Source organism: Bombina bombina, chromosome 3 (genome assembly GCF_027579735.1).
Source record: "Bombina bombina isolate aBomBom1 chromosome 3, aBomBom1.pri, whole genome shotgun sequence".
NCBI lineage: Eukaryota > Metazoa > Chordata > Amphibia > Anura > Bombinatoridae > Bombina > Bombina bombina.
In genome coordinates this window covers 987,066,934-987,080,068 of record NC_069501.1, presented here as the reverse complement: position 1 = coordinate 987,080,068, position 13,135 = coordinate 987,066,934, and the positions used below count along the sequence as shown (strand labels likewise).

The 13,135-nt window shown below is 43.2% G+C and overlaps 1 protein-coding gene across 1 annotated transcript in view; it reads right to left on the bottom strand.

Annotated features, from left to right (window-relative positions):
* RNF41 (ring finger protein 41) overlaps positions 1 to 13,135 on the bottom strand; it is a 204,980-nt gene that overhangs the window by 68,325 nt on the left and 123,520 nt on the right. Inside the window, exon 3 of the mRNA XM_053708103.1 lies at positions 3,529 to 3,800. Within this exon, the coding sequence (XP_053564078.1) occupies positions 3,529 to 3,800 (272 nt within the window). The remainder of the gene's footprint in view (positions 1 to 3,528; positions 3,801 to 13,135) is intronic.

The window sequence follows — 13,135 nt, the reverse complement described above, 5'->3', positions numbered from 1 at the left end:
GGCTGGCTTGGCTTGAGAAGTATTACCCTCTTGCTTAGAGGACGTAGCACTTGGGGCTGGTCCGTTTCTACGAAAGGGACGAAAATTAGGTTTATTTTTGGCCTTGAAAGACCTATCCTGAGGAAGGGCATGGCCCTTACCCCCAGTGATATCAGAGATAATCTCTTTCAAGTCAGGGCCAAACAGCGTTTTCCCCTTGAAAGGAATGTTAAGCAATTTGTTCTTGGAAGACGCATCCGCTGACCAAGATTTCAACCAAAGCGCTCTGCGCGCCACAATAGCAAACCCAGAATTTTTCGCCGCTAACCTAGCCAATTGCAAAGTGGCGTCTAGGGTGAAAGAATTAGCCAATTTGAGAGCACGGATTCTGTCCATAATCTCCTCATAAGGAGGAGAATCACTAGTGATCGCCTTTTCTAGCTCATCGAACCAGAAACACGCGGCTGTAGTGACAGGGACAATGCATGAAATCGGTTGTAGAAGGTAACCTTGCTGAACAAACATCTTTTTAAGCAAACCTTCTAATTTTTTATCCATAGGATCTTTAAAAGCACAACTATCTTCTATGGGTATAGTGGTGCGTTTGTTTAAAGTAGAAACCGCCCCCTCGACCTTGGGGACTGTCTGCCATAAGTCCTTTCTGGGGTCGACCATAGGAAACAATTTTTTAAATATGGGGGGAGGGACGAAAGGTATACCGGGCCTTTCCCATTCTTTATTTACAATGTCCGCCACCCGCTTGGGTATAGGAAAAGCTTCTGGGGGCCCCGGGACCTCCAGGAACTTGTCTATTTTACATAGTTTCTCTGGGATGATCAAATTCTCACAATCATCCAGAGTGGATAACACCTCCTTGAGCAGAGCGCGGAGATGTTCCAACTTAAATTTAAATGTAATCACATCAGGTTCAGCTTGTTGAGAAATTTTCCCTGAATCTGAAATTTCTCCCTCAGACAAAACCTCCCTGGCCCCCTCAGACTGGTGTAGGGGCCCTTCAGAAACAATATCATCAGCGTCCTCATGCTCTTCAGTATTATCTAAAACAGAGCAGTCGCGCTTGCGCTGATAAGTGGGCATTTTGGCTAAAATGTTTTTGATAGAATTATCCATTACAGCCGTTAATTGTTGCATAGTAAGGAGTATTGGCGCGCTAGATGTACTAGGGGCCTCCTGAGTGGGCAAGACTGGTGTAGACGAAGGAGGGGATGATGCAGTACCATGCTTACACCCCTCACTTGAGGAATCATCTTGGGCATCATTTTCTCTAAATTTTGTGTCACATAAATCACATCTATTTAAATGAGAAGGAACCTTGGCTTCCCCACATACAGAACACAGTCTGATAGTTCAGACATGTTAAACAGGCATAAACTTGATAACAAAGTACAAAAAACGTTTTAAAATAAAACCGTTACTGTCACTTTAAATTTTAAACTGAACACACTTTATTACTGCAATTGCGAAAAAATATGAAGGAATTGTTCAAAATTCACCAAAATTTCACCACAGTGTCTTAAAGCCTTAAAAGTATTGCACACCAAATTTGGAAGCTTTAACCCTTAAAATAACGGAACCGGGGCCGTTTTTATCTTTAACCCTTTTACAGTCCCTGGTATCTGCTTTGCTGAGACCCAACCAAGCCCAAAGGGGAATACGATACCAAATGACACCTTCAGAAAGTCTTTTCTATGTATCAGAGCTCCTCACACATGCGACTGCATGTCATGCTTCTCAAAAACAAGTGCGCAATACCGGCGCGAAAATGAGACTCTTCCTATGATTAGGGAAAGCCCCTAGAGAATAAGGTGTCCAAAACAGTGCCTGCCGATATTATTTTACAAAATACCCAGATTAAAATGATTCCTCAAGGCTAAATATGTTTATATATGAATCTATTTAGCCCAGAAAATGTCTACAGTCTCCAAAAGCCCTTGTGAAGCCCTTATTTATTGTCTGTAATAAAAATGGCTTACCGGATCCCATAGGGAAAATGACAGCTTCCAGCATTACATCGTCTTGTTAGAATGTGTCATACCTCAAGCAGTAAGATTCTGCTCACTGTTCCCTCAACTGAAGTTAATTCCTCTCAACAGCCCTGTGTGGAACAGCCATCGATTTTAGTAACGGTTGCTAAAATCATTTTCCTCTTACAAACAGAAATCTTCATCTCTTTTCTGTTTCAGAGTAAATAGTACATACCAGCACTATTTCAAAATAACAAACTCTTGATTGAATAATAAAAACTACAGTTAAACACTAAAAAACTCTAAGCCATCTCCGTGGAGATGTTGCCTGTACAACGGCAAAGAGAATGACTGGGGTAGGCGGAGCCTAGGAGGGATCATGTGACCAGCTTTGCTGGGCTCTTTGCCATTTCCTGTTGGGGAAGAGAATATCCCACAAGTAAGGATGACACCGTGGACCGGACACACCTATGTTGGAGAAAACTATAAAGTCTGAGTAATCTTATTCAGACTTTCAGTATTAGGGTAGCATTAGATATATGGGAGGCGCAGTGAGAATTATGTCCCACAAGTTCCCATTGCTTTAAAGCCACCACTGCTCTACTGAAGAGACTGATGTGGACTACGGCTACACCCTATCAGAACAAATAACACAAGCTTGTGTTATTTAATCAAACAAAAAATAATAAACTCTTGATTGAATAATCTTCAAACACCTAATATTACCACTTCCTTGCTCTAACGTAGCCAAAGAGAATGACTGGGGTGGGAGGGAAGGGAGGTGATTTTTAACAGCTTTGCTGTGGTGCACTTTGCCGCCTCCTGCTGGGCAGGAGTGATATTCCCAATAGTAGTTAGATGATCCGTGGACTCATCGTGTCATTAGAAAGAAAAATAAAGAAAGAAAAAGGTACAAGCTATACTGGAAAAAAAACCAACAACTCAATAAAACATATACTGTCCCCTGCCTGCGTTAAAACATCCTTATACCCTTGTACCCATTTAAAACTCAGTGTATAATAAAATAGTAGCATCTAATATGAACTGTGTGTAACATATTTGTCCCCTAGTAATGCTATACAAGAGAAATGTATCTGCAAATAGCCTGTGGGCTACGTGAGTGCATTATACTTAACAGAAAGGCACCCACTCCACTGAACTTACCAGTTGCGGTAAAGAGGATTCCAGTAGAGAGCACATCCAGTGCTGTCAAGTAACAGCAGAGGATATTAAAGGCCTGTGACTAAAATCCCATAGGGAAATATAGTGCCACTACCAAGTACTCCTGTTCCCCTGTATCCAATATTCACTGACGAAGAGAGGTTAAGTTTATCACGTAAGTCTGAGAAATCCTTTCAACATAGAATCTGGAGCATCTCAAGTCTCTAGGAAGCAAATAAAAAAATTGAGATGTACAGGGAGGTGGAAGGATTGAAAAGCTCTTAGTATTTGGGTATCTTTGCCTTCTAGTGGCAGGAATTCAGTCCCACATGTCAAGGTTTGTGGACTCTTAACACCTTATGAAATCTAACCTGGAAGTACAGATGCAAAAATCTTTACTCACCCACATCCCTGCTCGCATGTTACTGGTCGCTTTGGGTTATGTTCGCAGTCGTTGAGGTGAGACATGAGGTTGTCAAGTCGCACAATGGTGGTACAGCCAAAAACAGCGTTGTCACATGTAATCTGCAATTTTGAGAGCATATTCCGCATGATGCGGGGAACTGGACGTAGATGGGCAACAGTCACTACACTGCGATCCACAGGACAGGTCTGTTGTTGAGAGAACCATTGGGTGATGCAGGCATTGCAGAATGCGTGCTCACAGTGAGGAGCCTATAGATGGAAGACAATTACATAATATAATAAAACAAATAATATTTTCTATAATACTATTTACAATTGACACCCAACAATCACAAAGCACAGTACACAAAGAAACAGACAGATCCAGGAGACATTTGTATTATACAATTTGTTAAAGGAATATAAAACCCAAATTTTTCCTTTCACAATTCAGATAGAGCATGACATTTTAAACAACTTTCTAATTTACTTCTATTATCAAATTGAATTTGTACTCTTGGTATCTTTTGTTGAAAAGCAGAGATGTATGCTTAGAAGCCGTTCCATTTCTGGAGCACTATATGGCAGCAGTTTAGAAAGAATGTTATACATTTGCAAGAGCATTAGATAGCAGCACTATTTCTTGCCATGTAGTGCGCCATATGCCTACCTAGGCATCAATTCAACACATAGAATTTCATGGGAACAAAGCAAATTTGAAAATAGAAGTAAATTGGAAAGAATATTTTTGAGTTTCATATCCCTTTACAGAAGGAAATTAAATTATCTGGTAAGCATAATTTTGTTTTTAAAGGAGAGTCCACGGCATCATTCCTTACTGTTGGGAAATACTGAACCTGGCCACCAGGAAGAGACAAAGACACCAAAGCCAAAGGCTTAAATACCTCTCCCACTTCCCCCATCCCCCAGTCATTCTGTCGAGGGAACAAGGAACAGTAGGAGAAACATTAGGGTATAAATGGTGCCAGAAGAACAACATAATTTATATGGCTGCCCATCAGAGAACATGGTCTGGGGCCGTGGACTCTATATATACACAGAAGGAAATGAAATTATGTGGTATCATTCCTTACTGTTGGGAAACATAACCAAGCTCTAGAGAACACTGAATGATAAGGGGAGGGACAAAAAGAGAGGCGGACCCTAATCTGAGCCTGCAAAACCTCTCCGGAAAGCTGCTTCAGCCGAAGCAAAAACATCAAACTTGTAAAATTTAGAAAAAGCCATCTTACAAATCTGATCCATAGAGGCCTCGTTCTTAAAGGCCCAAGAGGAAGCCACTGCTCTAGTAGAATGAGCCGTAATCCTCTGAGGAGGTTTATGTCCCACAAGCAAAGTGGATAACACTCCTTAACCAAAAAGATAAGGAAGTCGAAGAGACCACCTGTCCCTTACGCTTCCCGGAGTAGACAACAAACAAGGGTAAAGTTTGTCTAAAATCCATAGTAGCCTAAAGAACTTAAAGGCGTGACCACGTCCAGATTATGAAGCAAATGTTCCTTCGCAGGAGGAGGATTTGGACACAAGGAAGGAACCACAATCTCTTGATTGATGTTGCGGTCTGACACGACCTTAGGAAGAAAACCTAACTTAATACGTAGGACAGTCTTATCCGAATAGTACACCAGATAAGAAGGATCACACTGCAATGCGGCAATCTCAGATACTCGGCGCACAGAAGCAATAGCCAGTAGAAAAAACAGAATTTATGTTTACCTGATAAATTACTTTCTCCAACGGTGTGTCCGGTCCACGGCGTCATCCTTACTTGTGGGATATTCTCTTCCCCAACAGGAAATGGCAAAGAGCCCAGCAAAGCTGGTCACATGATCCCTCCTAGGCTCCGCCTTCCCCAGTCATTCGACCGACGTAAAGGAGGAATATTTGCATAGGAGAAACCATATCATACCGTGGTGACTGTAGTTAAAGAAAATAAAATATCAGACCTGATTAAAAAAACCAGGGCGGGCCGTGGACCGGACACACCGTTGGAGAAAGTAATTTATCAGGTAAACATAAATTCTGTTTTCTCCAACATAGGTGTGTCCGGTCCACGGCGTCATCCTTACTTGTGGGAACCAATACCAAAGCTTTAGGACACGGATGAAGGGAGGGAGCAAATCAGGTCACCTAGATGGAAGGCACCACGGCTTGCAAAACCTTTCTCCCAAAAATAGCCTCAGAAGAAGCAAAAGTATCAAACTTGTAAAATTTAGTAAAAGTGTGCAGTGAAGACCAAGTCGCTGCCTTACATATCTGATCAACAGAAGCCTTGTTCTTGAAGGCCCATGTGGAAGCCACAGCCCTAGTGGAATGAGCTGTGATTCTTTCAGGAGGCTGCCGTCCGGCAGTCTCGTAAGCCAATCTGATGATGCTTTTAATCCAAAAAGAGAGAGAGGTAGAAGTTGCTTTTTGACCTCTCCTTTTACCAGAATAAACAACAAACAAGGAAGATGTTTGTCTAAAATCCTTTGTAGCATCTAAATAGAATTTTAGAGCCCGAACTACATCCCAATTGTGCAACAAACGTTCCTTCTTTGAAACTGGATTCGGACACAAAGAAGGCACGACTATCTCCTGGTTAATGTTTTTGTTAGAAACAACTTTCGGAAGAAAACCAGGTTTAGTACGCAGAACCACCTTATCTGCATGGAACACCAGATAAGGAGGAGAACACTGCAGAGCAGATAATTCTGAAACTCTTCTAGCAGAAGAAATTGCAACCAAAAACAAAACTTTCCAAGATAATAACTTAATATCAACGGAATGTAAGGGTTCAAACGGAACCCCCTGAAGAACTGAAAGAACTAAATTGAGACTCCAAGGAGGAGTCAAAGGTTTGTAAACAGGCTTGATTCTAACCAGAGCCTGAACAAAGGCTTGAACATCTGGCACAGCTGCCAGCTTTTTGTGAAGTAACACAGACAAGGCAGAAATCTGTCCTTTCAAAGAACTTGCAGATAATCCTTTCTCCAAACCTTCTTGAAGAAAGGATAGAATCTTAGGAATTTTTATCTTGTCCCAAGGGAATCCTTTAGATTCACACCAATAGATATATTTTTTCCATATTTTGTGGTAGATTTTTCTAGTTACAGGCTTTCTGGCCTGAACAAGAGTATCAATGACAGAATCTGAGAACCCTCGCTTTGATAAGATCAAGCGTTCAATCTCCAAGCAGTCAGTTGGAGTGAGACCAGATTCGGATGTTCGAACGGACCTTGAACAAGAAGGTCTCGTCTCAAAGGTAGCTTCCATGGTGGAGCCGATGACATATTCACCAGGTCTGCATACCAAGTCCTGCGTGGCCACGCAGGAGCTATCAAGATCACCGATGCCCTCTCCTGATTGATCCTGGCTACCAGCCTGGGGATGAGAGGAAACGGCGGGAATGCATAAGCTAGTTTGAAGGTCCAAGGTGCTACTAGTGCATCTACTAGAGTCGCCTTGGGATCCCTGGATCTGGACCCGTAGCAAGGAACCTTGAAGTTCTGACGAGAGGCCATCAGATCCATGTCTGGAATGCCCCACAGTTGAGTGATTTGGGCAAAGATTTCCGGATGGAGTTCCCACTCCCCCGGAAGAAATGTCTGACGACTCAGAAAATCCGCTTCCCAGTTTTCCACTCCTGGAATGTGGATTGCAGACAAGTGGCAGGAGTGAGTCTCCGCCCATTGAATGATTTTGGTCACTTCTTCCATCGCCAGGGAACTCCTTGTTCCCCCCTGATGGTTGATGTACGCAACAGTCGTCATGTCTGATTGAAACCGTATGAACTTGGTCTTTGCTAGCTGAGGCCAAGCCTTGAGAGCATTGAGAATCGCTCTCAGTTCCAGAATATTTATCGGGAGAGTAGATTCTTCCCGAGACCAAAGACCCTGCGCTTTCAGGGGTCCCCAGACCGCGCCCCAGCCCACTAGACTGGCGTCGGTCGTGACAATGACCCACTCTGGTCTGCGGAAGCTCATCCCCTGTGACAGGTTGTCCAGGGACAGCCACCAACTGAGTGAATCTCTGGTCCTCTGATCTACTTGTATCGTCGGAGACAAGTCTGTATAGTCCCCATTCCACTGACTGAGCATGCACAGTTGTAATGGTCTTAGATGAATTCGCGCAAAAGGGACTATGTCCATTGCCGCTACCATCAAACCTATTACTTCCATGCACTGCGCTATGGAAGGAAGAGGAACAGAATGAAGTATTTGACAAGAGTTTAGAAGTTTTGATTTTCTGGCCTCTGTCAGAAAAATCCTCATTTCTAAGGAGTCTATTATTGTTCCCAAGAAGGGAACCCTTGTTGACGGAGATAGAGAACTTTTTTCTACGTTCACTTTCCACCCGTGAGATCTGAGAAAGGCCAGGACAATGTCCGTGTGGGCCTTTGCTTGTGGAAGGGACGACGCTTGAATCAGAATGTCGTCCAAGTAAGGTACTACTGCAATGCCCCTTGGTCTTAGCACCGCTAGAAGGGACCCTAGTACCTTTGTGAAAATTCTTGGAGCAGTGGCTAATCCGAACGGAAGTGCCACAAACTGGTAATGCTTGTCCAGGAATGCGAACCTTAGGAACCGATGATGTTCCTTGTGGATAGGAATATGTAGATACGCATCCTTTAAATCCACCGTGGTCATGAATTGACCTTCCTGGATGGAAGGAAGAATTGTTCGAATGGTTTCCATTTTGAACGATGGAACCTTGAGAAACTTGTTTAGGATCTTGAGATCTAAGATTGGTCTGAATGTTCCCTCTTTTTTGGGAACTACGAACAGATTGGAGTAGAACCCCATCCCTTGTTCTCCTAATGGAACAGGATGAATCACTCCCGTTTTTAACAGGTCTTCTACACAATGTAAGAATGCCTGTCTTTTTATGTGGTCTGAAGACAATTGAGACCTGTGGAACCTCCCCCTTGGGGGAAGCCCCTTGAATTCCAGAAGATAACCTTGGGAGACTATTTCTAGCGCCCAAGGATCCAGAACATCTCTTGCCCAAGCCTGACCGAAGAGAGAGAGTCTGCCCCCCACCAGATCCGGTCCCGGATCGGGGGCCAACATCTCATGCTGTCTTGGTAGCAGTGGAAGGTTTCTTGGCCTGCTTTCCTTTGTTCCAGCCTTGCATTGGCCTCCAGGCTGGCTTGGCTTGAGAAGTATTACCCTCTTGCTTAGAGGACGTAGCACTTGGGGCTGGTCCGTTTCTGCGAAAGGGACGAAAATTAGGTTTATTTTTGGTCTTGAAAGACCTATCCTGAGGAAGGGCGTGGCCCTTGCCCCCAGTGATATCAGAAATAATCTCTTTCAAGTCAGGGCCAAACAGCGTTTTCCCCTTGAAAGGAATGTTAAGCAATTTGTTCTTGGAAGACGCATCCGCTGACCAAGATTTTAGCCAAAGCGCTCTGCGCGCCACAATAGCAAAACCAGAATTTTTCGCCGCTAACCTAGCCAATTGCAAAGTGGCGTCTAGGGTGAAAGAATTAGCCAATTTGAGAGCATGAATTCTGTCCATAATCTCCTCATAAGAAGAATTATTATTGAGCGCCTTTTCTAGTTCATCGAACCAGAAACACGCTGCTGTAGTGACAGGAACAATGCATGAAATTGGTTGTAGAAGGTAACCTTGCTGAACAAACATTTTTTTAAGCAAACCCTCTAATTTTTTATCCATAGGATCTTTGAAAGCACAACTATCTTCTATGGGTATAGTGGTGCGTTTGTTTAGAGTAGAAACCGCCCCCTCGACCTTGGGGACTGTCTGCCATAAGTCCTTTCTGGGGTCGACCATAGGAAACAATTTCTTAAATATGGGGGGAGGGACGAAAGGTATACCGGGCCTTTCCCATTCTTTATTTACAATGTCCGCCACCCGCTTGGGTATAGGAAAAGCTTCGGGGGGCCCCGGGACCTCTAAGAACTTGTCCATTTTACATAATTTCTCTGGAATGACCAAATTCTCACAATCATCCAGAGTAGATAACACCTCCTTAAGCAGAGCGCGGAGATGTTCCAATTTAAATTTAAATGTAATCACATCAGGTTCTGCTTGTTGAGAAATTTTCCCTGAATCTGAAATTTCTCCCTCAGACAAAACCTCCCTGGCCCCCTCAGACTGGTGTAGGGGCACTTCAGAACCAATATCATCAGCGTCCTCATGCTCTTCAGTATTTTCTAAAACAGAGCAGTCGCGCTTTCGCTGATAAGTGGGCATTTTGGCTAAAATGTTTTTGATAGAATTATCCATTACAGCCGTTAATTGTTGCATAGTAAGGAGTATTGGCGCACTAGATGTACTAGGGGCCTCCTGTGTGGGCAAGACTGGTGTAGACGAAGGAGGGGATGATGCAGTACCATGCTTACTCCCCTCACTTGAGGAATCATCTTGGGCATCATTTTCTCTAAATTTTGTGTCACATAAATCACATCTATTTAAATGAGAAGGAACCTTGGCTTCCCCACATTCAGAACACAGTCTATCTGGTAGTTCAGACATGTTAAACAGGCATAAACTTGATAACAAAGTACAAAAAACGTTTTAAAATAAACCGTTACTGTCACTTTAAATTTTAAACTGAACACACTTTATTACTGCAATTGCGAAAAAGTATGAAGGAATTGTTCAAAATTCACCAAAATTTCACCACAGTGTCTTAAAGCCTTAAAAGTATTGCACGCCAAATTTGGAAGCTTTAACCCTTAAAATAACGGAACCGGAGCCGTTTTTATATTTAACCCCTTTACAGTCCCTGGTATCTGCTTTGCTGAGACCCAACCAAGCCCAAAGGGGAATACGATACCAAATGACGCCTTCAGAAAGTCTTTTCTATGTATCAGAGCTCCTCACACATGCATCTGCATGTCATGCTTCCCAAAAACAAATGCGCAATAGAGGCGCGAAAATGAGACTCTGCCTATGATTAGGGAAAGCCTGCCGGTTATTTTACATAATTCCCAAGATTAAAATAATTCCTCAAAGCTATGGAGTATAAAATATGCTTATATATAAATCGTTTTAGCCCAGAAAATGTCTACAGTCTTAAAAGCCCTTGTGAAGCCCTTTTTTTTTTTTTTTCTTTCTGTAATAAAAATGGCTTACCGGATCCCATAGGGAAAATGACAGCTTCCAGCATTACATCGTCTTGTTAGAATGCGTCATACCTCAAGCAGCAAAAGTCTGCTCACTGTTTCCCCCAACTGAAGTTAATTCCTCTCAACAGTCCTGTGTGGAAACAGCCATCGATTTTAGTAACGGTTGCTAAAATCATTTTCCTCTTACAAACAGAAATCTTCATATCTTTTCTGTTTCAGAGTAAATAGTACATACCAGCACTATTTTAAAATAACAAACTCTTGATTGAATAATAAAAACTACAGTTAAACACTAAAAAACTCTAAGCCATCTCCGTGGAGATGTTGCCTGTACAACGGCAAAGAGAATGACTGGGGAAGGCGGAGCCTAGGAGGGATCATGTGACCAGCTTTGCTGGGCACTTTGCCATTTCCTGTTGGGGAAGAGAATATCCCACAAGTAAGGATGACGCCGTGGACCGGACACACCTATGTTGGAGAAACATAATTTATGCTTACCTGATAAATTTATTTCTCTTGTAGTGTATCCAGTCCACGGATTATCCATTACTTGTGGGATATTCTCCTTCCCAACAGGAAGTTGCAAGAGGATCACCCACAGCAGAGCTGCTATATAGCTCCTCCCCTCACTGCCATATCCAGTCATTCGACCGAAACAAGACGAGAAAGGAGAAACCATAGGGTGCAGTGGTGACTGTAGTTTAATTAAAATTTAGACCTGCCTTAAAAGGACAGGGCGGGCCGTGGACTGGATACACTACAAAAGAAATAAATTTATCAGGTAAGCATAAATGATGTTTTCTCTTGTTAAGTGTATCCAGTCCACGGATCATTCATTACTTGTGGGATACCAATACCAAAGCTAAAGTACACGGATGATGGGAGGGACAAGGCAGGAACTTAAACGGAAGGAACCACTGCCTGTAGAACCTTTCTCCCAAAAACAGCCTCCGAAGAAGCAAAAAAGTGTCAAATTTGTAAAATTTTGAAAAGGTGTGAAGTGAAGACCAAGTCGCAGCCTTGCAAATCTGTTCAACAGAGGCCTCATTTTTAAAGGCCCAGGTGGAAGCCACAGCTCTAGTAGAATGAGCTGTAATCCTTTCAGGGGGCTGCTGTCCAGCAGTCTCATAGGCTAAGCGTATTATGCTCCGAAGCCAAAAGGAGAGAGAGGTTGCCGAAGCTTTTTGACCTCTCCTCTGTCCAGAGTAAACGACAAACAGGGCAGATGTTTGACGAAAATCTTTAGTAGCCTGTAAGTAAAACTTCAAGGCACGGACTAAGTCCAGATTATGCAAAAGAAGTTCCTTCTTTGAAGAAGGATTAGGACACAATGATGGAACAACAATCTCTTGATTGATATTCCTGTTAGAAACCACCTTAGGTAAAAACCCAAGTTTGGTACGCAGAACTACCTTGTCTGAATGAAAAATCAGATAAGGAGAATCACAATGTAAGGCAGATAACTCAGAGACTCTTCGAGCCGAGGAAATAGCCATCAAAAACAGAACTTTCCAAGATAATAGTTTAATATCAATGGAATGATGGTGTTCAAACTGAACTCCCTGAAGAACTTTAAGAACCAAGTTTAAGCTCCACGGGGGAGCAACAGTTTTAAACACAGGCTTAATCCTAACCAAAGCCTGACAAAATGCCTGGACGTCTGGAACTTCTGCCAGACGCTTGTGCAAAAGAATAGACAGAGCAGAGATCTGTCCTTTTAAAGAACTAGCTGATAAGCCTTTGTCCAAACCCTCTTGGAGAAAGGACAATATCCTAGGAATCCTAACCTTACTCCATGAGTAACTCTTGGATTCCCACCAATAAAGATATTTACGCCATATCTTATGGTAGATTTTCCTGGTGACAGGCTTCCGAGCCTGTATTAAGGTATCAATGACTGACTCGGAGAAGCCACGCCTTGATAGAATCAAGCGTTCAATCTCCATGCAGTCAGTCTCAGAGAAATTAGATTTAGATGATTGAAATGACCTTGTATTAGAAGGTCCTGCCTCAGAGGCAGAGTCTATGGTGGAAGAGATGACATGTCCACTAGGTCTGCATACCAGGTCCTGCGTGGCCACGCAGGCGCTATCAGAATCACTGATGCTCTCTCCTGTTTGATTTTGGCGAGGGAGCAGAGGAAACGGTGGAAACACATAGGCCAGGTTGAAGAACCAAGGAGCTGCTAGAGCATCTATCAGCGTTGCTGCCGGGTCCCTGGACCTGGATCCGTAACAAGGAAGCTTGGCGTTCTGGCGAGACGCCATGAGATCCAGTTCTGGTTTGCCCCAACGATGGACCAGTTGAGCAAACACCTCCGGATGGAGTTCCCACTCCCCCGGATGAAAAGTCTGACGACTTAGAAAATCCGCCTCCCAGTTCTCTACGCCTGGGATGTGGATCGCTGACAGGTGGCAAGAGTGAGACTCTGCCCAGCGAATTATCTTTAAGACTTCTAACATTGCTAGGGAACTCCTGGTTCCCCCTTGATGGTTGATGTAAGCCACA